At 37.6% G+C, this 27,144-nt stretch overlaps 1 protein-coding gene across 4 annotated transcripts in view; it reads right to left on the reverse strand.

The window, feature by feature from the left end:
* The window catches only part of LOC131062016 (chloroplast envelope membrane protein), a 226,372-nt gene extending 201,264 nt beyond the window's left edge, over positions 1-25,108 (reverse strand). For all 4 annotated transcript variants that reach the window (XR_009110644.2, XM_057995872.2, XM_057995869.2 and 1 more), the window contains exon 1: positions 24,255-25,108. Coding sequence is in view for 3 of the 4 variants with exons in the window: in XM_057995872.2 (XP_057851855.1) it covers positions 24,255-24,794 (540 nt within the window). In the remaining variant the exon portion in view is untranslated. The remainder of the gene's footprint in view (positions 1-24,254) is intronic.
* Between the last annotated feature and the right edge of the window lie 2,036 nt (positions 25,109-27,144).

The raw sequence follows: 27,144 nt of genomic DNA on the forward strand, positions 1-27,144 counted from the left end.
GGAAGATCTAAAAGAAAAGGAAAGAAAACCATTGGCCTCATCAAAATGGGGGGTAAAGCTCATCACTATGCATAGTTTAGACCTCAGAGCTAGGAGACAACCAAATAACAATTAAAACATGTAGCTTATGTAAAAATTCAAGCTCAAAGGCATCCAACAATAACATGGTACTCTACCCAATTGTTTGCCAAGCTTTGTCTTGCCACCTAGAAATGGCTATAATGATTTTGTTACCTCTAGAGTCATGCAGCAAGATAGAAGATATTGCAATAATAATTTTCAACTTAAAAACTGAACATTACATAGGGAATACACAGCTGAAAATTCCAGATTTTTATATCAGTTGAGATACTTAGTATTTTCACAAAATATTGACAACCCAGTTCATAAAATATTCCCTATTATCTAAAACATCAATACCCAGAAAATTTGGAAGTTACAAATAATGAACTCACAGGTAAGATATGCCTTGAAACCTTCTGAAATGGATGCCAGAATGAAGTATAAAGTTGGCAGCAGTACAACAGCACAAAAGGTAGCCTTCAATGGATGCTTCTTTAATATTTTGAAAACTGCTCAAAAACCCTTGAGATCTCTTTAAGACTTTCACCTCCAATCTGCACAATATATTTCCCACATGCCAAAGAAAGTAGGCACAACCAGCAATAAATATATTCAATGATATTTATCTTCAATAATGCTGATCTGCACTTAAAACCCTTGAAATACTTTGAGATAATTAACTCAGATTTGCATAAACTCCATTGATGCTCAGATGTGACCTCCATATGAAGCTACCAGCACAATCGAAGAGAGGTTGTGTTCTCCAAGATTGAAATTACAGCAAAACCCTAGGTTTCTTCTTCAAAACCAAAGCTTCTTCAGAATAGACAAAGTTGAAATGATTCGAGAATGAATGAAATGAAATCCAAATCCCCTTTTATAATGTTTAATTTGCATTTGTCTTCATCTCCTTTAATTTACTTTAATTTCATTTTTTTTCCCTCCTTTTGGTGCACAACATTAAAATATAAAGTATACTTTATTAAACACTTATATCTCCCCTTTAAATAACACTTTATCACTTATTATAAAGTATACTTTTAAAACATTTAAATCTCCCTTTTAAATAAAGTCCACTTAATTAATCAATGATATGCACTTAATAATTAATTATTATTAAAGTATAACTTTAATAATAATTATAACATTATCACTCCATCATTAATCATTATTTCTCAATTCCGACAGAATGTGGGAGTCAACATTGTATCCATTGTGCATCAAACTACCTTACTAAAAATAGTAAGGCTCCCTCTCTAACATCCACTGACTTACTATAAATAGTAAGTCCCTCAAAACGGAACCAGAAACCTTTGAATAGCCTAGCCTCAAAATATACCAGCAATTTGGAGAGGTAAACACTTACAACGGCCATCTCAAGAGCTCCAAAACTTCCAAACTGGACCCTCTAATCCACATACTAGCCTACGAGGGTCAAATGATAGGCTAATCCTTCGAACTCTAATGCTCACGAAAATGGGGACATTACACATAGATATCAATTGGAGAATAATGTCTAATTTAAATAAAATATTCTCTATCCTCAACTAGGGCGCTCACTCTTGAAAGGCCAAGTTCCTTTTAATTTTTTAAATAAACACTAAAGTGTAATATAAAATTAAAACATTATAGGCCTGCTAATGGGCTTTTGAGGGCTAATCCTCAAAGGACGGGTGAAGTAAGGCAGGAGTGGGATCCGCCGGATAAGGGTTGGACCAAAGTCAATCTTGATGGTGCTTCAAGGGGAAATCCAAGGGTCTCTGGTGCTGGGGTCATAGCCCGGAACGATTGTGGCAACATTCTAGCCATTGGGGCTAAAAGATTGGTGGATGGTTCGAACAATGAAGCTGAGTGTCAAGCGGCTTTAGAAGCCATTCTAATGGCAAAGAAATTGGGAGTGAAGAAACTCCATCTGGAACAGGATAGCTAGAGGTCGCATGGAGCCGTGGCATCTGGATAAACACATTAGAAGAATGAAACTTCTTCTTTGTGGGTTCGAAGATTTTAAGGTGTCTCATGTTCTCAGGGAAGCAAATGTAGAGGCTGACAAGCTTTCGAATGTGGGAGCAAATGGTTCATTGGATAACAACTTTAGTGTATTTGAGGACTTACGAAATGTATGTTCTCATGAATTTGGTTGAATTGCTTAAAATGTGGAAAGAGAACCCGAGTGGTTTTTGAGACTGGTGTGGTTTGATTTTGACACTGGATTTGTAGGAAGTAATGTCACTCGTGGATTGTGATCTACGATTTTGTTGCAAGTGGTTTTAGCGGCGATGGAATGATGATGGAGGCAATCGGTGAGCTGATCTGGTGATGATACGTGGTTTGATGCGCTACGTGTGGAGCAATTATGTCTTGTGATGGCGCTGGCTTTTTTAAGGCCTTGGTTTTTGGTTCCCAAGTATTTCGAAGTTGCTGGTTATGGCTTTGATAGTGTGTGAAGGTTTTGGTGAGGAGGCGAGGCAGGATGGAGGCCAATTTTTCCCTATCGACTGACGGTCAGATGCCAACATTTCGTGGCCCGATTTCAAGTAATAGACTGTTGAATATTTTCAAGGTGGATGGGGAGGTGTTTTGGAGGGCAGTGCAGTTGATGGTTGGCGAGGAATTTTTGGAGTTTGATTGCCATCCTCGAACTAACCTAGACATCTCGTCGTTGCTTGTTGCGTTGGCCTTATCGGTGGGAAGGTCGACAGAGGAGGTTCAGCAGGTGGCGACCTTGGTGCTGAGACCTAAATGGTCGGGCAGTTTGGATGATGTGGTGGCTCGAGCAGTTGTTGGAGAGGGGTTGAAGATGCTGCAAGATCCATGGCGGAGGATTGGCATGGAAAGGGGGGGCTGCAACCGTTCGTGATTTGGTTGGCTTCTCGACCTATAGAAATTCAGCTCGAGGACACAAGGAAGGGGTGGAGGGATGTAGTACATTTTGTGTGAGAATTGGGACCGACTAAGAGAGCGAAGATTCGTGGGAAGAAGACCCCAATTAGGTCGGAAGCTCCTTTGGACGAGGATGGACGACCACTAATTCACCATCAAATTCCTCGGAAGCAGGTGGAGGTGTTGGAGCGCAGTTCGCTTCGTGTTGGCAGGCCGGGAACAATGTCAGGTGGAGGGAGGGAGACGCATGTAGCAGGCCCCAGCCAGGGTATTCCAAATTTCTCAAGGGAAGAGGCTTTGGGATGGTTTCGTTAGACAGGTCCCTTGGGTCTGTCGGGTTTTGTGGGGGATGTGCGAATGTATCATTGGTTTTTTGTAGTAGTAGGACTTGTAGGTCCGGTGTCTATTTCGGGTTCTGTTGGTTTTGTAGGGGCGAGACCCCATGTAGTGGTAGGCTGTTTAACAGTTTTTTGGATGTAATCTTTCTTTTCTAAGCAATATAATATCCTAGTTATCAATCAAAAAAAAAATTAAAACATTATAACTTGAGAATTTATTTTAAATAAACCACCTAACTTGTAGAAAGCATCGCCAAAACATTGGATATTGAAACTAAGCATGCCAAAGTGATATTGATGAGAAGGGGTGTTGTTGATGCAGAAACGGTGACTTACTAAAAATAGCCATGGGCTCCAAAAAGTGTCGATCACAAACCGAGTGGTCAAAAACACTTTTGAAAGCATCATTGCAAATCTCACTAACAACAGAGCTCAATGCCATTGATAAAAATGCCAAAATAACTAACTATGATGGCTCCAAGAACTATGGAGTTCCCTAACCAACTAAATCAACCTATGAGAACTTGAGGAATAGGCTAACAATCACCAAACTAACTAGTCTTAGAGAGGGTAAATTATAGTCCTCCCTCCCCGTGATTGCTTGTCCCCAGGCAATTGCAAATCTCAATGCTTTAATGTCCACTTACTCTCCCAAGTAGCATCCTAAATTGGCAAGTTCTTCCACTTCACTAAGTACTCTTTTATAGTCCTCCTTAGAGTATGTTCCCCATAATCAATAATAGCCACTAGAATAAGAATAAGCATCCCTTCGTCATCAAATGGTGGCAACTCGGAAAAGGGAATTACATTATGCCCCAACGCCTTCTTGAGGCAAGACATATGCACAACATTATGCACCTTGCTACTTACCAATAGCTCCAACTCGTAAGCTACTTCTCAAATCCTCTTCGAGATCCTAAATAGGCCATAAAACCATGTCTTCAACTTCTCCGATCCACTCTTCTTGAGAGTGGACTTCTTGTAGGGTTGTAGCCTCAAATAAACCATGTCACCAACCTCGAATAAGCACTCGATGTGGTGTTGATCTGCATACAACTTATACTGATTTTGATTTTGCTCCTAATTTTCTTTCAAGGATTTCATTATATCCCAAATCAATTGTAATAAATGCTTGGCTTTTGCCACCCTACTATATCCAAACAACAAGACAATGAAGCTAGGGGCTTCATATCCATAAAGAGCCATAAATGGTGACATCTTAATTGACATGTCATAGGTTAAATTATAACAATACTCACCAAGATGCAACCATCTCACCCATTCCCTTTGTTTCCTCAAAATTTAATTTAGTGATACCCTTCCACCAACTTGTTTAGAATTCTAGTTTATCCATCTATCAATGGGTGATAGCTAGTACTAGTAGTAAGCTCAATTCCACTCAACCTGAAAAGTTCTTGCCAAAATAAGCTCAAGAAATTTCTTTCCTTGTCATTGATTATGTTCTTGTGCAACCCATGCAATCTAAATATCTCTTTGAAAAACAAATCTGCCACCTTGCTATAAACACTGCTAAGATAGCGAAGTATGACCAAAATCAGTTAAACTATCCAAAAAATAGATGCAATCCTCACCTTGCACTCTGGGTAGCTCTATGATAAAATCCATCCAAATATTTTCCCATTTTTTACTAGGAATGGGTATGGGCTGCAACAAACTAGTAGGATAAGTATGTCCATTCTTATTTTGCTGACATGTGAAACACTACTGAACATACTTAAGGACTTTGTTTTTAAGTCCCTTCCACAAACCTTTCTCATTTCTTCTTGTATGTCTTGAAAAAATCTAGTGACCAGCCATAGAAGTATTATTAAAATTTCTCATAACCTTCATCTTAAACTCCGAATTGGGTATCAAATAAATTCATTCCTTGTAGATGATAAGCTCATTGATTACAACATGCCTATTATTCTATATTGTACCCTTAATGATGCTAGTAGCCCATGAGTTGTAATGTCCCCATTTTTGGGTTCTCTAACATTGAAGTTGCCTCTACCTTCTCAGTGAGTGTCAATCTTGTTAGAGGGGTTATTTGATATTGCCAATGAACTCAGTTAGTCTTGAGGACACCTATGCCTCTTTCTAAAGTGATTATCGAATTTTCATAATTTTATAGTAAGTCACCTAGTCAAACTTGATTATCATTAATCATCATCGGTATAACTTCAGTGCAGTTAGATTTCGATTCCAATGCTTTTTGACAGTTTTCATGACTTGGGTGTATCAATGGTTTTATTTTAATCATTTTACTAAGGTTGCTTAAATTTTATTAATATATGTTAAAAACAACGCCTTGGTATTATAGCTCGTTGTAACAAGAATTGAAAGCTTTAGATGTTGGACACTAGTAAAGTGACTTTAAGTGACGGGAATGTTAAATAATGAAATAGATCATTTTTCAGGGATATAACACTTAATTAACAAAGTAGTTTTCTATTGAGTTTTCCAAAAAGGTTATAGAAAAGGTTTGTGAGCTCATTTAGTTTGTGGTTTTGGAGATCAAACTTGGTTTATCTCAGCCTTCTAAACTACAAAAATCCTCTTGGCAAAGATTGGCCACGATGGTGAAAGATCCTCCTGTTGATGGGTGTTTTATTACCACACCAACACAAAATAAAGTTTCCATTGGTCACTCTATCCTCTCTTGAGCAAAGACCCCTCATATGCTAAGATGAGGCAACTCCAAGGTTCCTACTACAAACTTGCGAATTTATGTTGGATATGAGCTCGTTTGGCTTGATGTTTGCTGGAAATCCAAGTGGGATCTTACGTAAAGTGGGACAATCCTTTAAGAAGACTTAAATGAATTGAAACTTCAAGGAGATTTTGCAAATGATTTGGCAATGATAAGTGTTTTTTGGAACTTTTTCTCAATAAAATGCCGAAAGTAAATAGGAAAGGGTTTTGAAAGGTTCTATTCTAAAACTAAAGAACTCAAGAGACAACAAAGGCTCGAGTGAAATCGACCACACTTTGTTTTGCCAACATCAGACAACTACACAAAGGGAGGTGCAATCTTCAAAGGTTGTGCAAAAGATTTTCATATTACCCATGAGCACCATCAAAGAACAATGCTCACTTGATAATCAAAGTTAAATATACACATTCAAGAGGCTCAGTCCAGCCTTACACTGCAAATAGAAATCATCTACCTACAAAAGGTATGAGCAAATGATTTCACCATGAAACAATGCTATCTATCTCATTCATCTACTTGCTTGAAAACAAATCTAATCTATTTGAGGAAGAGAGGCCATGCCACTTCAAAATAACTCAAGTAATCACCAAAATCAATGAATCGCTCTTATTATCTTGATAGGTTATAGCAACAATTTCTCACAAATTCTCCCTCTTTTTACAAATGCAGTTGTGAACCCCTTTTATAGGCACCAAAATCAAAATGGATGGCCAAGATTACAATGAGATAAACGGCTAAGATCTGTCCATGCAAAACCCTAATTAGGGTTTGAACAAAAATGACCATATGTGGCGCCAAGTAGTGGGTATGACGGTAAATGAGGAATCACGCCTTTTTGTATTTAATAACCCATCACTCCCAAATAAGGTGTCCACTTTGCATTAAATGACCCACTAATCCATCAAAGCGCCCACTATGCATTGAATGACCCATCACTCCATCATGCTTTTAATATATTCTCATCCAAAATAGGACGACTATTATCTCTCTCTCTCTAACAGCGAATGTGATGAATTTGGTCATGACAGCCTCAAGCTCTCCTACAGAGACACTTGGCACAATCTTCAACTTATATTCCAACATAGTCATATCCTTTTCACACTTGGAGAAAAAATTCTCCCATCTTGGCACTAGTTCTTGGGTCTTGCACATTTTGCTTAAGAACAAGGAAACATTCTCCAAATGTTCCTTCGAGAAGGATTCCATGAAGAAGAATTTATGCAATTTGTCCTTCAAGTTGTCCACTATCAACTCCTCGTCAATTAGTATTTTTGCAAACAATGCTTCGACAATATTGAAGATTTCCTCCTAAATGTTATTGACCATTGTCCTCAATAGAGCTGACTCCATATTAGATCTTTCAAAGAATTCCTTCCCAATACTTACTGCATAAAACCATTGAAGGAAGTCATATGCTTCATTTTCTCTGATGACTTCCCCATCTATCAATGCCTGCCTAGGGGTCTCCATTAGTGCCTCTAGACTTGGAATAGTCAAGTCTCGATAGATGTGTGTATCCTCCCATGAATTGTCCATGCATTCCAATCTGCCAAGGATAGCCAAGATCCTCCAGTAAAATTGAGCCAAGTGTTAAACGAATTTGCAAGCTGTAGTGAAGACATTTTCTACCCATTCCTTAAAACATTGGGCAACTTTCCCTATCTCTTCAAGTCCATCCATGGATTCCTTTGGGAGAGAAGAGGGAGCAACAAAAGTTTGATCTTCTTCTCTGAACGGATGCATTAAGCATCGTACATATTCACATAAAGCTTTTTTCTCACTCTTCAACTTCCTATTTTTCTCTTCCACTTTCTTCATCTGCTCCTTCCAAGCTTGGGAGGATTCATCAAATTCTTCTATCACTTGTGCCCTGGTAGCACACCCCAAGTCAATTGTTGTAACATCAAACTCATCTGGAATCTCGTTTATGTCCTTGTCAACCCTGGGTATAGCCACATGCAAAGTCTTGGATCTTGATTCATCTCTCGTAACCTTAGAGAATTTCTTTGCCACCTTCTCTGCTGCTTTGTTTGTCCGGTTCAAAATATTCAATTTCAATTGCAGGATCCATTTCTTCCTCTAACTCTTTCCTCATTCTTTCTTTCAGCCAATCCGAAGCGGCTACCTGTTGATCTTGTACCTCATGTTGTTCCTCTTCATGTGTTACTTCCTCAAAGGGTCCTAAGTCTCCCATTGCTGTTTCTCTGAAACAATCCTGAACATGTTGTTTAGTATCTAGAGGAAGTTCTTGTTCCTCATTCCTCTGCTGAATAGGCCTTTGGAAAGCATTGACACTCAGTATATCTTATGCCTACGAGATGTCTTGGACTTCTTTCTGGAGCTGACTTCATACTCCTCTGTGAAGATATCAACTTCATGCATGCTCGAAGAGCTGTCAGGTGATTGCGCTTCTTCTAACCTTTATCTCTTCTGATGTGGTTCCTCCCTTGGAACCTCTTGCCTTTTCCTTGTCTATGAATTCTCAAGGACACTCTTCTCCTTTCTACATTTTGTCCTTTCCTAAGGATTTGCTTCTTCTCTGGCCTAAGCTCTTGTTGATCCCTTAGTTGCCTCATCTTGGAATTCCAAGTCACCCATCAAATTATAAGTCAGGCGGGCATTCCTTGCCTTCAACTTAGCGATGTGACATTCAACCCAGTGCCTCTTGAATTTTGTAATTGGCCATCTTAAGATATCCAAATCATCAATTTCTAGTTCTGACCAATTAGGTGCTTGGATTGGCTTGTCTTTTTCCTTTTCATAATCCAAGTAAACGGTGTTCACATCCTCTGCTACCGAGTCTGGCACTTGGATGATTTCACATATTCTTATCAACTTAAGAGGCCATCTTGAAAACATTCTCTCATAATCGTCCTTGGCGTTAGCCCATTAATCCTCCAGTTGCATCCTATGCATGTGTTTCATGCCAACCACCATTCGTAACTTATTATATGGATCAAAATACGATCTTGCAGTGTGCGGTGCGAGGTGGTAGAAAAGTAGTTCATCAACTGACATCTTCGTTCCTGCCATGATGGGCACAATTGCAGTACTCAAGGTGCAAGTGTTCGCCATAACATTTTCAATGAAGAGGTTCTTGTAAAGGTTGAAGACATGACACAAATATATGACAACAATTCTGATTTTTACAACAGCAGTAGTATCTCTTCAAACCAACACGAGGTAACAGATCTTTAACAAGAAGATGATGGTACCATTCGGTCTTTCCATGTAAGCACTCAGGTTGTGGGTGATCAACATGACGTATATCTTGTTAATCTGAGCCCCAAAGGTTCTGATTTGGTTAAACAAACCATGGAAGATTTTGAAGGCAGGGAAAAAGGGGATGAGAGCAGTCCAAATTTTCTAATCACGGATAGCAGTGATATATCTCTTCTTTCCCAAAATATTGCAGCATATAGTTATGAAGAAATTAGTGATATAAATTCTACCATTGGTGGTACACAAGCTGCAAGCATGGAACATGATAAATTTGATGATGCATCTTATCATAGGACTGGTTTTTTGTGCTTTGGAACAGTTGATATAGATCAGTGCCAAAATTTGAAGGAAGTATGACAAAAAAGAGCAAGACAAACTAAGTTGGTGGCTCAACAAGCCAAGCTTCATCCTCAACAAATCCATGACGCTCACTACTTCATGGATGAAGTAAGCAAAAGTTTTAGAGTTCTGAAATTTCACTTGATGTTGGTCATTTCATTGGGGAAGATGTTGATTTATTTGATGACACTTGTAGTGAATCAGCCATTCAAGAGTTGTCTTTGATGGGTGATGAAGGCATCTATAATTCATTTTTAGAATTGTCACTGATTACATATGATATGGCAGTTGTTTATTTACTGGTTGGTGATTTAATCTTCATAGATTCTTTAGTGGTTAGTGGCTGTCCTACTTGGGTTTCTGATGCAATTTCAGATTTGGCAGGGTCTACAACACCTATTGAATTGTTTTGGAGTGTGTGGAGGCATGTCTACTTGTTAGAATTTGCATATGAGATAGACATCTTTCCTATACAAGGGTTCGGTGACACCTTTGAAATCATTCTTATTGTTGGCCTGAATTACAACATCAGCAACTGGTGGCCTAATGAGTTGATCTATGTGCATATGGGAATTGCCTTCCACATCTTTTTGATGGTCTATTACTATGCCTATAGCCAGAGGGATAGATTGGTTTGGGACCTGTGTATTGAAATGATTGGTGCATTGTCCTTTATGAATCATAAGGAGTTACTTCACAACCGAGGGCATAGTGATGTTTATATCAAAGGGACGCAGCAGATTGGTGGAGCAGCCTTTTTTGAGGTTTACTTGGAACCCTGGAATCATTCATGGTTACAGGCTAAATATGTCTATTGATGGTGGAGTTGAAATTGCTCGAGGACTAGCAATATTGGGAAGGGCAAACTGTAATGTCCCCTTTCTAGCACACATTGTATGATATTGTCATTAGCCTATTTCTCCTTCATTCCATAGGTTAACCAAGACATTTAAGGGATCTTGTGGATATTTGGCTTAGGCAGTTTCAGTTGCAGGCGATTATGTGGTGTTTTGGTGTGTTTTTTGGATCCTTACTATTTATAGTAAGTTAGTTAGGCCAGGTCTCTTGTCTCGATCATCAGTGACAGTATCATGTCAATGATAAATGTTCAATATCGACTAGAAAATTTCACATCATTGATATGATTTATTTGTGATTTATTTGTACATTGATAAAGTTAAGTTCTTATATTAAATATAAATATTTAATTTTATTAATGGGGGGACTATAGTTAAGTGGGAAATATTAAAATATTAAAAGGTCATCATATTTAATATTACAATAGAGACTTAAAATGCACATGGGAGCAATGTTATTTATCCCACATTGGCGAGTTCAGTGAGTGAGCTCTTATGTGGGCATTATAAAAGACTTCCAAGAGTTCATTTTCAAATATACTTGGTTTATTATTTTCTCTTGGAGAATTTGGGAGCTTCTAGCTTTCAGTTTCGTGCCCTAGGACGGAAACCCTTGGGTTTCGGTGAATTGCACGAAAAACCCAATTCCATCTTTGGTAGATTCATTTCAGAATTCACATTGTCCATCATTGATCAATGCCCCAGTTTTTCGGGGTGAAGTTACAAGGTACTTTGATGAAGATTTTATGTTATTTTGGGAAGTTTGCTACAATGTCATACTTGATACAGTACTCGTACTTGCTACAGTGACATGACTGCTACAGTACCCATGCTTCCTACGGTTCTGAGATTTGTTGGAGACTAGGAGATGCCATGTCAATACAAATTGCTGTTGTTCGAATGTTGAGTGCTGTTCATCAAGCTGAATATCTGTGCATGAGTTCAAATGGATTTATTGCTGCAACTTCATTCTCAGATTGGTATTTGTATTTCTGGGCAGTAAATGATTCTTTCAGACTATTTTTTGATTAAAGTTCTATAATATTTTGTTGTTTGGAGAGCTTAGCAATTTTAAAGAGAGGAAATCAACCAAGTTGCTGTCCATTTAGGGGACCTGTTAGCTGAAGATTGTCTCAGAATATATTGCAGATTATTGGTATGATTTTCCACTATGTTATCTCAAATACAAAAAGGATATGGAGCTGCTACTAGTAACCTGTAGGTTGGGAGCAGAAGTTGAAGCCAAACTGAGTTTGATTGAGAGTGGTTGGGTCCACTGGAAGTGCAGGAATCATTGTTGATAATCCTTTGGAGACTGGATTTTGCATTTGACCGTCTTTGTCGCTTGGGATTGGAGAAATATTTGCTGCCTCTAGGGAGTTGGAGCATGCACATTGGAATTTATATTAGGGGTTACAGCTGGGTCAAATTTGGTAGTGATTGCTCTACACTTTGGTAGGTAAAACGACCTTGTTTATTAATGTATATGTCTGATCATGAACAACAAACATTTGAGTTAGTTTTGGGCATGATATAGTATCATCAATGAGAAGTTATTTCAGATCAGAACTTCCAATTTTGTAACAGCAATCATTCTGACTGGTAACAACGGTTTAATAACACGATATCTGAGTTGTCCATCTATCTATTTGGTTGTTACATTGAATGAAAAGTGATTGATAGATTGCTTATGAGTTCATTAGTTGTATGAGTTTGGAACTATTAATATACTGTTCTGAAAAGAAACACACTCAGAAAACGAACAAGACAGTTTGCATGCACACTATTTGACAAAATTCCCAAGCAATAAAGTAGAAGTTAAGTGCAAAACATTATAGCAAACAGGGTAGGTTATTACAATGGTACTAGAGCTATTGAACCTGCCAACCTGTGGAGTTGGATGTCATAGTGTATACTAAGAGTGGTGAAGTTTAGCAAAGCTAACTCAGGGAAAACGTTATGAAGCCAACAACAGAACAAGTCATGGGTCCTCTTTCAAAAGAATTTAATGAAACTTTTAAGTGTGAGCAGCCAAGGGATTGGCAGAAAGGAAAGGATGTGAGAAATTGGCTCTATATACTTGGATTAGAATTGAAGTCTATGAAAATTTCAGATGATGTTCTTTCTCAATTGGAGGAATTAGACTTATATTTGTTCAAGGTAGACCAATCAGATTGAAGGAATTTGAATCGGGCTTTGAGGCCAGCAATGCTCACTTTGATCCGGCACAAGTTTTTGGAACATCATTGTGAAGGGGTAAGACTTACAGTTGTTTCTTGTCTAGGTGAAATCATAAGAATAACAGCTCATGTAGCACCCTCTAATGATGATAAACTAAGAAAGGTTCTACAACTAATTGTGCACAGTCTTCATGGGTTACATGATATCAAATCCCCTACTTTTGGTAAGAGGGCTAAGATCTTAGAAATTATGGCAAGAGCTAGATCATTTGTTATTAGGTTGGATCTCAAATGTGATAAATTGATTCTACAAATGTTTCAATGCTTTTAAACCAAAATCAGAAAACAACATTCAGACTTTGTTAAAGTGAGTATGCAAACTATTTTGTCTTTAATTGTGGATGAAGATGATGATATCTGCAAGTAGTTGCAATTAGATTTGTTAGCCATTTGGAGAAAGGAGCATAATATCTCACCTATTGCTTATGAGTTTTCAAAAGGGTTGATTGAGCAGAAAATTGGAAGGTTCAAGAAATAGATGATTGAAAATGAACTAATCTCAATGGGCTTACAAGTTGCAGGATCTACAAAAAAAAGTAAGAACCAAATGAGAAGAGAGCAGATTTGTTTCACATGTCAGGAGGCTTGGACACCTAATCATAACTGTGGAGTTAATAAAGAGAAAAATCTATTGCAGCCAAGTAGTGATAAGGACAAAGATATAGGTGTGAATGGTGCCTTGACTCGTGAGGAGCAAGCTGCAACAACAGTTATCAATACACCTGATATGGGGCATGCTGAATGCAAAAAGGTTGATGGCTACCGATCAGCTAAAGTTGATATTATGGAGGAAGAATCGATCACTATAGGAGAGGGGTATGCAAAACTCTAATTGGTGACCTGCAGATCATTATTGATAAAAAACATGAAGAGAAAAACTCTCTTGATGAATCCCTGTATGTTCATAATGATGTTCCATTATTTCTACATGAAGAGTGCATGATATCATCTAGAGAGACAATTAAGTGTGACAGTGAAAATGTTACTACAGTTGAAAACGAATCAAGAAATTCAATGTGTGACAACCCCTTTTCCTTAGATGAATTTGAACAAAGGCCTTTAGCATTGTAAGATTTGAAGGAAAGATTATTGGCCACAGAGGAGAAGATTGTGCAAGTATTTACAAGGGCAGATGTTTCTCACAAAAATATTGAAGATCTTATTTGGAAAACTCAAATTGAGGAGAGGCAAAAAGGTGTTGCAAGAGGAGTTACTAGTAAAAGATGAAATCAGATTACTTGCGGCTGTTAAGGGAAAGGGATCTTGCTATCAAGTTTCCAGAAGAAAAGGAAAAAGAGGCTGATGATCTTTGCTACCAGCTGAGTATGAAGCATTTATCTCTATACAAAGCAAAAAATCAAATATCTACTACAGCCATAACCATGGAACAAGAAGTTGGTACAAGAGAGATGGAGATCAAAACAATAGAAGGGATTGATGAGTTCCTTAGGAAGGAAATGGGGCACCATGATTCCAAAGAGATCGAATATGATGATGAAAGGATTGAAGAGTTTGACAAGGAAATACCTAGCAGCCTCACGACGTCAGTTGAATCAGATTTATTTGAGGCACCACCACCTCTAATCACTCGGGAAGGACATATGACAAGTCAAGGTTTGGTAATGTTTGATGAGTCCAAAGAAAGAATAGAGGAGGAGCCCGAAACTCTGGTTTGGGACAGTAGTAGATTACCTTCCCATTCTCATGAGTTTGCAGACTTCACACATGGAATGACTGATGAAGAGGAGTCTACAAGTGTTGGTACTCAAAGTGCAAGTGTTGGCCATAACAATTTCAATGAAGAGGTGCTTGTAAAGGTTGAAGACATGATACAAATGTATGACAACAATTCTGATTTTTACAACAGCAGTAGTATTTCTTCACACCAACACGAGATAGCAGATCTAGCACATGAGGATGATGGTACTATTCAGTCTATCCATGTAAGCACTCAAGTTGTGGGTGATCAACATGGTGTATATATTGTTAATCTGATCCCCAAAGGTTCTGATTTGGTTCAACAAACCACGGAAGATTTCCAAGGCACGGACAAAGAAGATGAGAGCAGTCCCAATTTTCTGATCACGGACAGCAGTGATATATCTCTTCTTTCCCAAGATATTGCAGCCTGTAGTTATTAAGAAATTAATGATATAAATTCTACCATTGGTAGTACACAAGGTGCAAGCATGGGACATGATAAATTTGATGATGCATCTTATCATAGGACTGGTTTTTTGCGCTTTGGAACAGCTGATATAGATCAGTGCCAAAAGTTGAATGAAGGATGGCAAAAAAGAGCAAGGCAAACTAAGTTGGTGGCTCAACAAGCCGAGCTTCATCCTCAACAAATCCATGACACTCACTGCTTCATGGATGATAGTAAGCAATGGTTTTCTAGTTCTGAAATTTCACTTGATATTGGTCATTTCATTGGTGGAGATGTTGATTTATTTGATGACACTTGTAGTGAATCAGCCACTCAAGAGTTGTCTTTGATGGGTGATGAAAGCATCTAAAATTCATTTTTAGAATTGTCACCGATTACATATGATATGGCAACTGTTTATTTACTGGTTGGCGATTTAATCTTTATAGATTCTTTAGTTGTTAGTGGCTGTCCTACTTGTGTGTCTGTTGCACTTTAAGATTTGGTAGGGTCTACAACACCTTGAGTCGTTTTCTGTAATGTCCCCTTGTTGAAATAGGAATTATTAATAAATAATAATATAAAATTAAAATATAAAAAAATATAAAATAAAATTTAATATAATTAAACTTTAGTTAAGTTTAATGAATGATCAAAAGGCATGAAAAGAAAAGTTGTGACTCCCTCAAACATGACATATAAAAGGGAGAGAAGAGAACTTCATTTGGGGAGAAAAGGGATGAAGGAAGAAAGAAGGGAGCAAAGGAATTAAGGAAGCATTTATAGGAAGAAGAAATTAGTGACTCTTTCAAAGAGGCAGCAATGATGAAGGGTTGTGACTCTTTCGAAGGGTGGTAATTGTGAAAGGTTGTGACCATTATGAAGAGGTGTGACTCTCCCTCAAATTGGAGGATATAAAGGGGAGAAGTTTTCAATTGAGAAGGATCCACAAAATAGAACAAAATCATCTGAAGCATTAAAAAGCAGATTTAGGAGCAGACCTAAATCAGAATTATAAGAAAATCTGGAAGAATGATATGAACATTTATCAAAAAGATCAGAACACAAATACAAATCTGCAAACAATAATCAAGCAAGCATTGAAGGAAAAGAAGAGGAAACATTGAATCAATAACCAGAGAATCAAACGTGATAGAATAGAGAGGATTCCCATACGCACATATATATATCTGAGTATAGGCAGCAGATCAGATTAATAGGAAACATTACATTTGCAAATGCGTGGGGGCATGTCTACTTGTTGGATTTTCCATATGAGATAGATATCTTTCCTATACAAGAGTTTGGTGACACCTTTGAAATCATTCTTATTGTTGGCCTGAATTGCAACATCAGCAATTGGTGGCCTAATGAGTTAATCTATGTGCATATGGGAATTGTCTTCCACATCTTTTGATGGTCTATTACTATGCCTATAGCCAAAGGAATAGATTGGTTTGGGACCCGAGTATTGACATGATTGGTGCATTGTCCTTTATGAATCATGATGAGTTACATCACAACTCGGGGCATAGAGATGTTTATATCAGAGCAGCGCAGCGGATTAGTGGAGCAATGTTTTTGACGTTTACTTGGAACCCTGGGATCATTCATGGTTACAGGTTGAATATGTCTAGTGATGGTGGAGTTGAAATTGCTTGAGGACAAGCAATATTGGGAAGGGCGGACTGTAATGCCCCCTTTCTAGCACATGTTGTATGATGTTGTCGTTAGCCTATTTCTCCTTGATCCCATAGGCTAACCAGGACATTTAAGGGATCTTGCGGATATTTGGCCTAGGCAGTTTAAGTTGCAGACGATTCTGAGGTGTTTTGATCCCATAGTTACTATTTATAGTAAGTCAATTGGACCAGGTCTCGATCATCAGTGATAGTATCATGTCGATGGTAAATGTTCAATATCGACTGGTGAATTTGATATCATTGATATGATTTATTTGTGCATTGATAAAGTTAAGTTCTTAAGTTAACTATAAATATTTAACTTTATTAATGTGGGGACTATAGTTAAGTGGGAAATAATAAAATATTAAAAGATACTGTTATTTGATATTACATAGGAGACTTAAAATGCAAATGGGAGTAATGTTATTTATCCCACATTGGCGAGATGAGTGAGTGAACTCTTACGTGGGCGTTATAAAAGACTTCCAAAAGTTCATTTTCAGATTTGCTTGGTTTATTATTTTCTCTTGGAGAATTTGGGAGCTTCTAGCTTTCAATTTTGTGCCCTAGGACAGAAACCCATGGGTTTGGGTGAATTGGACGAAAAACCCAATTCCATTTTTGGTAGATTCATTTCAGAATTCACATTGTGCTTCATTGATCAATGCCCTTGTTTTTTGGTGTGAAGTTAAAAGGTACTTGGATGAAGATTTTATGTTATTTTTTGAAGCTTGCTACAGTATCGTACTTGCTACAGTACCCGTGCTTGCTACAATTCTGAGATTTGTTGAAGATTTGGCAATGCCATGTCAATACAAATTGTTGCCTTTTGAATGTTGAGTGCTGTTCATCAAGCTGAATATCTGTGCATGAGTTCAAATGGATTTATTGCTGGAACTTCATTCTCAGATTGGTATTTGTATTACTGGGCAATAAATGATTCTTTCATACTATGTTTTTTATTTAAGTTCTATAATATTTTGTTGTTTGAAGAGCTTAGCCGTTTTAAAGAGAGTAAACATTGAAGGAGCTGACTTCTATATACTGCTGGTAGTAATGAAATCAACCAAGTTGCTGTCCATTTAGGTGACCTGTGAGCTGAAGATTGTCTCAGAATATATTGCAGATTCTTGGTATGATTTACAACTATGTTATCTCAAACAGAAAAAGGGCGTGGAGCTGGTACTAGTACTCTGTAGGTTGGGAGCAGAAGTTGAAGCCAAACTGAGTTTGATTAAGAGTGGTTGGGTCCACTGGAAGTGCAGGAATCATTGTTGACAATCCTTTGGAGACTGGATTTTGCATTTGACAATCTCTGTCGCTTGGGATTAGTGAGATATTTGCTGCCTCTAGGGAGTTGGAGCATGCACATAGGAATTTATATTTGGGGTTACAGCTGGGTCAAATTTGGAAGTGTTTGCTTGACACTTTGGAAAGTAAAAAGGCCTTGTTGATTAATGTATATGTCTACGATCATGAACAACAAACATTTGAGTTAGTTTTGGGCATGATATAGCATCATCAATGAGAATTTATTTCAGATCAGAACTTCCGATTTTGTAACAGAAATCATTCTGACTGGTAACAACAGTTTAATAACTTGAAATCTGAGTTGTCAATCTATCTATTCGGTTGTTACATTGAATGAAAAGTGATTGATAGATTGCTTATGAGTTCATTAGTTGTATGAGTTTGGAACTATTAATCTACTGTTCTGAAAAGAAACAAACTCAGAAAACAAACAAGACAGCTTGCATGCAAACTATTTGACGAAATTCCTGAGTAATAAAGTAGAAGTTAAGTGCAAAAAATTAAAGCAAAAAGGGTAGGTTATTACATCCTGATTGAAGTCCATGCTGATGAGCTGCTTGAGTGATTTTGAATGGGTTGGGTGGGCCCCTACTATTCACGAGGGGGTTATCAATATTAATACAATCATTATCTTCATATCCAGATTTATTTATCCATATCTCTGGACCCATATGTTACAGATCACTTTTATAATTCAAAAGAACTTTGTGAGACCAAAGATGAAAATAGTATTGCCAAAAATGAAACAAATAATATCTACAATTTTTCACTTTAAGGTGCGTACCCTTTAGAGCCATAAGTAATCTTTCTCCATATCTCCCATATTGGATGAAAGAATCCTTCAACGACCAAATCTTTTTTGTTGAAATTTTATAAATAGAACAATATCTTTGATCTTTTTATCAAAATGAGTTCGATCGGGAAAAGATCCATATAACAACAAATGGTGAGACTTAGGCTTTTCCATCCACTTTTTGTTGATGATTCAAGAGCAACCTATGCACATGAGTGTCATAAGTGTCTTTGGCGCCTTGGAATGATGAGGCCGAGGCTCAATCATCCACTCTTTATTCACTACAGTCTTGCATGCATCCGCCTTCAATTTATACTTCGCTTCATATTCATCCTTCGTTCTTTCCTTCATATCTATACTGCGAGGAATTCCAAACACTTTGGCAATCGCATCCTCAGCAAGGTAGGCAATGGTTATCCCTTTGGGAGTCCAGATCATCCTGGAGAGAGGATCATAGTGTCTTGCGTATTCCAGAACAAGCTTGCTGCATTGTATGGATTGTAGAAATCCAGCGGCATGATATATACCACTCCTCATGATATTTGCATAGGTAGGAGAGGGAATCTGGTTCTTTGTTCCGAACATCCTCTGCCGCATCCGCTCCATATTAAGGAAATTCATGTTTGTATCTGTGACTCCTTTCTATCGGGAAGACAATTGGGAATCCGGATAGAATCCCTCTTGAACGATTTTCAACTGCTCCTTCCTAATTCCAATCCCGGATTTGGACATTGTACCAGAATCAGGAAATGCTTTGGAAAGGAGTAAAAAGTCTCATTTTTCACTCTTAGATGTCTGAAGACACCCTTCCAAACTCAGTAATGGCTGCCAAATGTCTAAAGATAACCTGCAATACTCGTAAATCAGTCACTTATCGAGGTTGCAGCCATGTAGAATGCACATGTTTGATGAAATTTACCTCTCCAAATGTCAAAATGATCAAACTTGGGCAAGAGTAAAGGGCTGGTAGAAATAAATCAGTCTGAAGATAGGTCTGAAAATGGAGTTTCAAACCTTGCCAGCACCTCGAGCAATGACGGCACACTAAGAACATGATCACAAAATGCCCCAGAAATATCCTCCAAATGAAATCGCCCAAGTGTAAGTGTGGCTGGAAATGAAAAATTGGTCCGAAGCCAACCTGGAAATGAAGTTACAGACCTTACACCAGCAATGGTGTACTCTGAAAATGCCTCCAAACGACTCTAAAATAACCACAAAATGGCCTTCAATCAAAATCACCTAAGTATGTGTCTGCAGGAAATGAAGAAATGAACCTGAAAACGAAGTTTCCACCCAACCATGGAATAAAATCACTCCCAGCAATGGCACCCAGCAAGGTTTGATATCACTGGCAGGCCCTTAGCATTCAACAATATCAAAATCGCCAAAATATGGAGGAATTAACCTCCCCAAACAAAATCGCCCAATACCCAAGGTGATGCCACTTCACTAAAATCGCCCAATGTGGAAAAATCGCTTCTAATTTCTAAACTTGTTGCAATGGCCTCCAATGATAGCGCCCAGGTCTGATTGGGTAGAAAAATCCTTCAATCTGCAAACTCCAGCTCAAAATGGTGTCAAAAATGACACTTCACCAAAATCGCCTAGCTAGGAAACCTTCAATCGGCCACTAAAATGTCTTCAATCTGCCACTCAACTGTCACAATCAGCACTTATAATAATATCATAATGCTGGGCAAGCATACTTATTCATGTTTTCACCTTGTTGTTTCACCACACAAGCAATGTGGGATAAAAAACTTGCATAGGAAAATCAATTTGCTTCTAGAAAATGTTTAATTATTAAATGATCATTGCAAATCATTAAATAATTGTTTTTTATAATTAAATAATCGTTGTCAAATGCAAAAACAATTAAATGTAGGCCCACTTGCATTAAATATGGGGGAAAATCGCCCCATATCTGGATAAAAATCCAAATGAAAAATCATTTAAAACGCATTCAAGCTCATTGGGGGAAAATCGCCCTCCTTTGGGATAAAATTCTTAATCAAAAATCATCACTCTAGGGGGAAATCGATTTTCATCTGGATTCCAAAAATCACTTTATTTTCATCAATAAGTCCAAAAATTCACCTTGGGGGAAAATCGCTCCCTATCTGGATAATTATCTAGCATTGTTCCACGGCCATTGGGGACGGGAAGATGGGGGGGACGCGGGAATGGGCTTCAGGGATGGGGGAACAAAGGGAAAAAGTTTTGGTGACGAGGGGACTTGCGACTGGGGGGAAGCATTTCTATGGAACACTATTATCCAGATCAAAATTCATCAAAATTTGCACTTGGGGAAATTCGCCATTCATCAGGACAATCATCTAAATAAAAATCCATCAAATTTGATCATAAACTGTCTTGAGGAAAATCGATCTTCATCAGGATATCAAATTTCATCCGCATCAAAATGATCTGCATTCCCATGGGAAAATCGTGGATCATCGGGACAATTTCCCACACTTAGTCAAAATTTTACCTCCCTGGTGGAAAATCGCCCTCCATCAAGAACTTGAATGGGGAAAAACAGGGTCCATTGGAAATGTGGGGGAAATTCACCTTCCATCAGGATCTTGAGTGGGGAAAATCATGGGTCATCAAAAATATGGGGGGAAAAGCACCTCCCATCAAGAATTTTGACCTTTAGACCATTAAAACATGGGTTTTCAACAGGAATTTGCTGATTTTTCCACTCAAAATCATCTAGACACTTCAAATTTCATCAAAACACATCGGGACATAGCCAAATCTATCAAAATTTGAGCAAGAAAATAGGAATTTCAACAGGATAAAGTGAAAATTTGACTTGAATTACCTCCTAGGAGCAAAAAAATAACCCCTAAAGGACCTCTTAACACTTAGGCACAATAAATCTCCGACTTAGATACATTAAAACTCGTTCACGCTCAAAAGTCTACACTTAGACAAAATTAGGATCACCTATACATCTAACATCTTACGCACTTGATCCTACTCAAAATTCAAAAACCCTAATAGCAATGAGACATGATCGCACTTCAAAATTTGAGACTCGGACACTGAGAAGCTCAAAATTGCCGCCTATCACCAAAAACCCTAAACTAACAAGACGTGGAAAGCGGGAAAGAGGGGGTCCCTGTTTGCAATGGGACAATGTGTGAAAAGGTCACAACACTACCCTTAATAGAATCGTTGTTTATTGCATTGAGTCTTAATCGGCTGTAATAAAAGCTGCAATCTGATTGTTATGCAAGCAGTAATCTATTAAGATTCTGATCGCCTCTTTATAATAATGAGACCAATGTTTAATAAATAATGAGATTAAGACTATTGCTTTATAAATATTGCGATGGCTTCCTTCCTTAGCTGTTCATCTTGATCTGACCAGAAAATTGTGAAGTCTTTTATAAGACAATTTTCTGAGTTTATTTAGTGACGATGAATGTGTTATAGCTCGAATCTTGACAATGAAGGATGTAATTCTGACGGGGCATGACACTAACTGGAGTTAGACATGAGCTCAGGTAACATCACATGTTTGCAGAAAAATCAGCAATTGACCAGCACAGCACACTGTTGAATCTTTTTTAAAAGTGGTGTGTTACCACTGGGACTCTGACAGATCTATGAGAACAAATAAAGCTCAGAACAAATAAAAAAATTGTAATAGAGGTGAATCCAACCTAAGCTGATGTAAAAGGTTTAGTCAGAAACAAATTTAGCCTCAAAACAATTGGCAAAAATAGGTGGACAGAACTAAAAAGAAAGACAGGATCATAAGGTCCCACTGAGCATGTCAAAATAACTGCAACACACAAAAACACCGTAAGGTCAATAAAATATGGAATCGAGAGAAAGCAAGCAAACAATTAAAAGTTTTCAAAATGCATGTAGTGGCCAAAATCTGTTATGATGAAGTGCACCACTAAACATCAGGGAGATGAAATATCTCGGTGGAAACATAATAAAAGAAGTAGATCTAGAGTTCAAAAAGGTGTAGGTCCAACCAACAGCAAATTCTCTGTGCTATCCATATTAAATGCAGTAATAACTGATAGTAAATCATCAAAGTAACCAAATCTAAGTAATATTTTTGTATTTTTTTAATAATTTGAGAAGAGTTATAAACACGCTGTTTACGACTTCCCAATTCCACATAAAATATGCATATACAATACCAAAATGCGCAGTTCTGAAGCATGTCTAACATGCCAGGGGCAATCTATGAGCCCAAACCCTCAATATGAAAATAAAGTAGTGTATAATAAAAAACTTTCACCCTGCTAATATTTCCTGTGACTTGTTAAAAATGTGCAAAGACAACTCCCCAACTTCTAGGAATTCCAATATCGTATGGCTGTATGATGGGAGGATAGTGTTAGTGACCTAAAACATATGTCTCACAACTCCTTGAACAAACCCTACTGGTAAGCCTAGAAGAATGTCAATGAAAATGTGATGGAGTAGTGTAGAGATGTGCGAGAACGAGGTAAAAGTCATGTGGATGATCGTTATGCTAGATCTAAAGACTCTATTCGAATGACTATACATAAGCTAGTAAATCTAGGAGATTTAGCGATAATGAAAGTAAGAGACTGTAATAAGAGTTTTGAGGTACATGAGTATACTCGAGTGAGACTACAAATGGGAGTTAAAAGCTAAAGAAGAACACATAAGATGACATAATCCTAGACATTAGGGACTAAATAGCCGAAATCTAAGCAAACTATTTGTCAACTCTGTCCCAATTTGAAAGGAAGACCACAAGCAGAATCGCCACAGCTTTTTGGAAAAGGTGTGGTGTGGTGTAGTTTAAGAAAATGAAACGGGTTTTCCAAAAACTTGTGGTAAGACAATTGAAGGGTCTCCTTGTAAAGCAAGTTAACTGCACGGAAAGGAGGGAATATATAGAAAGTGGCGGTATCTCTAGACAAAGCAGAATTCAGCATTGAGGGGTTAGTATAAAATAATCATTAAAGATATGAATATAGACTCCTTGATGAACCCCTTTTGCCACAATTCTATTTGTTGTGTCTCGACAAATGCCCCAGTTATTTGTAGAAAGGTGGAATTTTCTAAATGGGCTATACCATGTACTTTGAAGACCCTGTAATATAATTCTTGTTTAAGTTTTTCAATAATATATAACATTCCTCATAACTGTCTCTCCGTGACTTTGCAATAAGGTTTGGATAAGCTGTCATCTTGTGCAAGAACTGAGTCCATATTCCATTAAGAGTAAGGAAATATTATTAGCTATACTTTTCCCAGTTAACTAGTTTCTCGCCATATTTTAAAACAAAGATCAATAGCAAAAGAAAAATTATCAGCCTGTAATGGTTATATTCGTTCTTTATTCATGGTAGAAAGATTTGCCAGCTATTGTACACCGGTAGAAAGCTTTGTATCACTTTCAAATATTTTTTGGTCAAAACAACGGAGAGTAAATTGCATTCGTTCGGTTGAATTGGGGATCATCTGTTCATGTTTGGTTGCAAACCACTCATAAAAGGATATTAATCTTATGTCATTTGTTTCTCTAATTCTAATATTGCATTATACAGTGTGATTTGAAATGTTGATCGAAAGTCAAACAGCCAATTCAATAAAAACTCATGGACTGCAAAAACTTAGATGTCTATTGCAAGCATAATTGTGTTAACTTACAGTGGTCTGTGTGGTAAACTGAAAAAGTTTATCTTCATAAGTCAAATCGTCGTCCAGCTGACCAGGGTTTTGAAAGAGCCTGAATAGCAATTCCGTGACATTTGAATACATGCCTCTTTCAGGGATTGGGGAATTGTCTCTTGGGATCCCTTCTTCATCAGTGTCCCACCCTTTTCCTTCGTTGAGAGAGGCATTACTCCCACCTGTCACCCAGCTGTCATCCAGCCAATCTTCCCAATCCCTAGCATCGGGACCGGTTTCCTCCTCTTCCATATGACCGTCCCGAAACACCTCGTCGTTGTCGTCCTCCTCCTCCTCCTCCTCGTGGCCTAAGCCTAACCAGGTAGGGCTATCGAGTTGGTGCAAGAGGAACTTGTGCCACCATTTGTTCTTGTTGAAGTGATGTGCAGTCACAGTAAAGCGGCCGAACGACGTGCGCCTGCGGAAGTAGACGGCATGACCATGGAAGGCAGGGATAGGGCAACGGAGCAGTGCGGCGTAATGCAAAGTGCTTCCCACAACTAGAGCGGAATTGGTCATTTAAAACCATGACCCTTTCATTTTCAAAGCATATCTATGGCTTGTGCCTATGCTGAGAGTGCCACCATTCTCATATGTTGCAGGGATATATCTTTTTATCCAGCTTTTCGTCGACTCGGCCTTTGTGGACGAGACAATATGTTGCACATCTTTCTCATGCCACGTGTTACGCCAGGTATTCTCACACATATACATCCAACGTGGCCTCTTTCACGACGCAGGTACTTTCTAGTCCAAGCCAAAGCCACCGTCACCGCGGGATTGGGTATTTAGCTGTTAAGATGGGATTGGGGATTAAGAAATTGTGTGAAGGAAAAGTAAAGGACTTGTCCGTTGCAAACAATGGATTAAATAGGGGTGCCCTCGTTTGTTTCTTTCTTTCTTTCTTTTCTTTCTTTCTTCTTCTTCTTTCTTTTTCTTCTTTTTTTTTTACGAATTTGAAGAATGATCTAGTAGGTGAGTTTGTGATAAAATTTATTTTATAGGTTGATCATCTTAATATTTTTTTTTGTTAAATTAGATCATGGATTGGAAGAACATTTATATATCTTTAAATGTTTTTGTAGAGTTGTAGGTGTCAACGATAAAGTTCATAAGCTAATCGCCAAAGCTAAACAATATACAAATAATCAAATCAAATCAATAGAGTTATCAAAACAAAATGCAAATAACATAAATTCAAAGTGATTTCACCATCAAGACGTGTTCCTTTGAAGTGGTTTCATTGTTCTTTCTTTCTCCTCTAATGGTTTGTAGCTCTCAATCAGGTGAGTGCAAGTATGATTAAAAGCAAGGTAATTAAGTAGCGTGATTGCAAGTATACTTGAAAATGTGATTGTCGGAATGAGCAAAATGAGCTCAATTTATAGCATTCAAGGACCAAATGCACAAACGAGATCGAATTTGATCAACGGACGAGATTGATGGAGAGGTTCAGTTAAGTGGAATGAAAATGGCAATGTATCATTTGCAAGTGGAGAGAAATAGGAAATATGTCATTTCCAAGTGGAGAGCAAAATAGAAGGTAGGTAGAGTTAAGTGAAAGAAATCGGGAAAGTGGAAGAGATAAGGTGAGTTAGAAGTGAAGTTAGAAATGGGCTTGGGAATTAATAAATGTTAATTTATCAATTCATTCGAAATTAGCAATTAGACAATTAAGTATTCATTGAATTGTGAAAAGGGGAATTAAGATAAATAAATAATAAATTATTTATCAAAAGGGATGTGCTACCATGAAAGAGGTTTAATTAATTAAATAATTAATCAACCCTAGAAAGGAAATTAGGTCAAATTGACATCAAGGGTTAGAGATTAGGTCAAACTAACACCATGAACCTAAACTGAGACCAAATTGATACCAAAGGACATGAAATTGGGACAAAATGATGTTGTAGGAGACGTCTGGGACAAATTGATGCCATTGGGATAAGTTTTGGGACAAATCAAAATCATACAACTGAATTGGGAACAATTTAATATCACCAAGATCAAAATGTGGACAAAATGGTGTCATAGGACCGAAATAAAGACAAATTGATATCATAGAATAGGAAATTGGGATAAATTGATATCATGTGATAGGAAATTGGGACAAGTTGGTATCTTTGGTCAAGAAATTGGGATAAAATGATATCAACAGACATGAAATTGAGATAAATTGACATCGTTGCTTAATCAAGACATCAAGAAGGTTGATTTAGGTCAAAATGACAAGAAATGGACAGAAAATGATTAAATTGGAGGAGAGAAGAACAACACAGCATCGACAAATAGTAAAGACTAAACACGCGATGAGAAGACATGTTAAAAATAGGAGACACGGACATTGACCATTTTTTAGTGTCTACATTTTGCCCTCTTTCAGACAATGTGTTTCATAGTGTTGTTTCAAAGAAAAACTCAAGAAAAATCGCATTAAAAGATGCCCTAAACATAACTAGTTACATGTGTGCCCCCTTGAAAAATTGACCAAAGAGTTAGAACAAGAGGTTAATTCATTGACAACAATTCCAAGTGTCACTAGTAAAAGGGAGATGTTAGTATTAAACATAAATCACCATGCATTCATTCCATTTAATAACCCATCAAGAAACATTGTTAACATACAAAAACATGAGAAACGAACCAATATAACACCAATACTTCCCTCATGACACTCCTTATACAACTTGATTTTTCTTGTCCTCCTCGTCTCCACAATCTCGTTGCTACAAGATTGATGAATGAGGAGTGAAATGTGGATTGCTCACATTTGCATAAAAAATTAAAGATGGATGGATGAATATGTGAACACGATGAGTGTGCTATGGAGATAATTATGCTTTCACAATAAAAACATAAACTTGCTAAT

Source organism: Cryptomeria japonica, chromosome 2, assembly GCF_030272615.1.
Source record: "Cryptomeria japonica chromosome 2, Sugi_1.0, whole genome shotgun sequence".
NCBI lineage: Eukaryota > Viridiplantae > Streptophyta > Pinopsida > Cupressales > Cupressaceae > Cryptomeria > Cryptomeria japonica.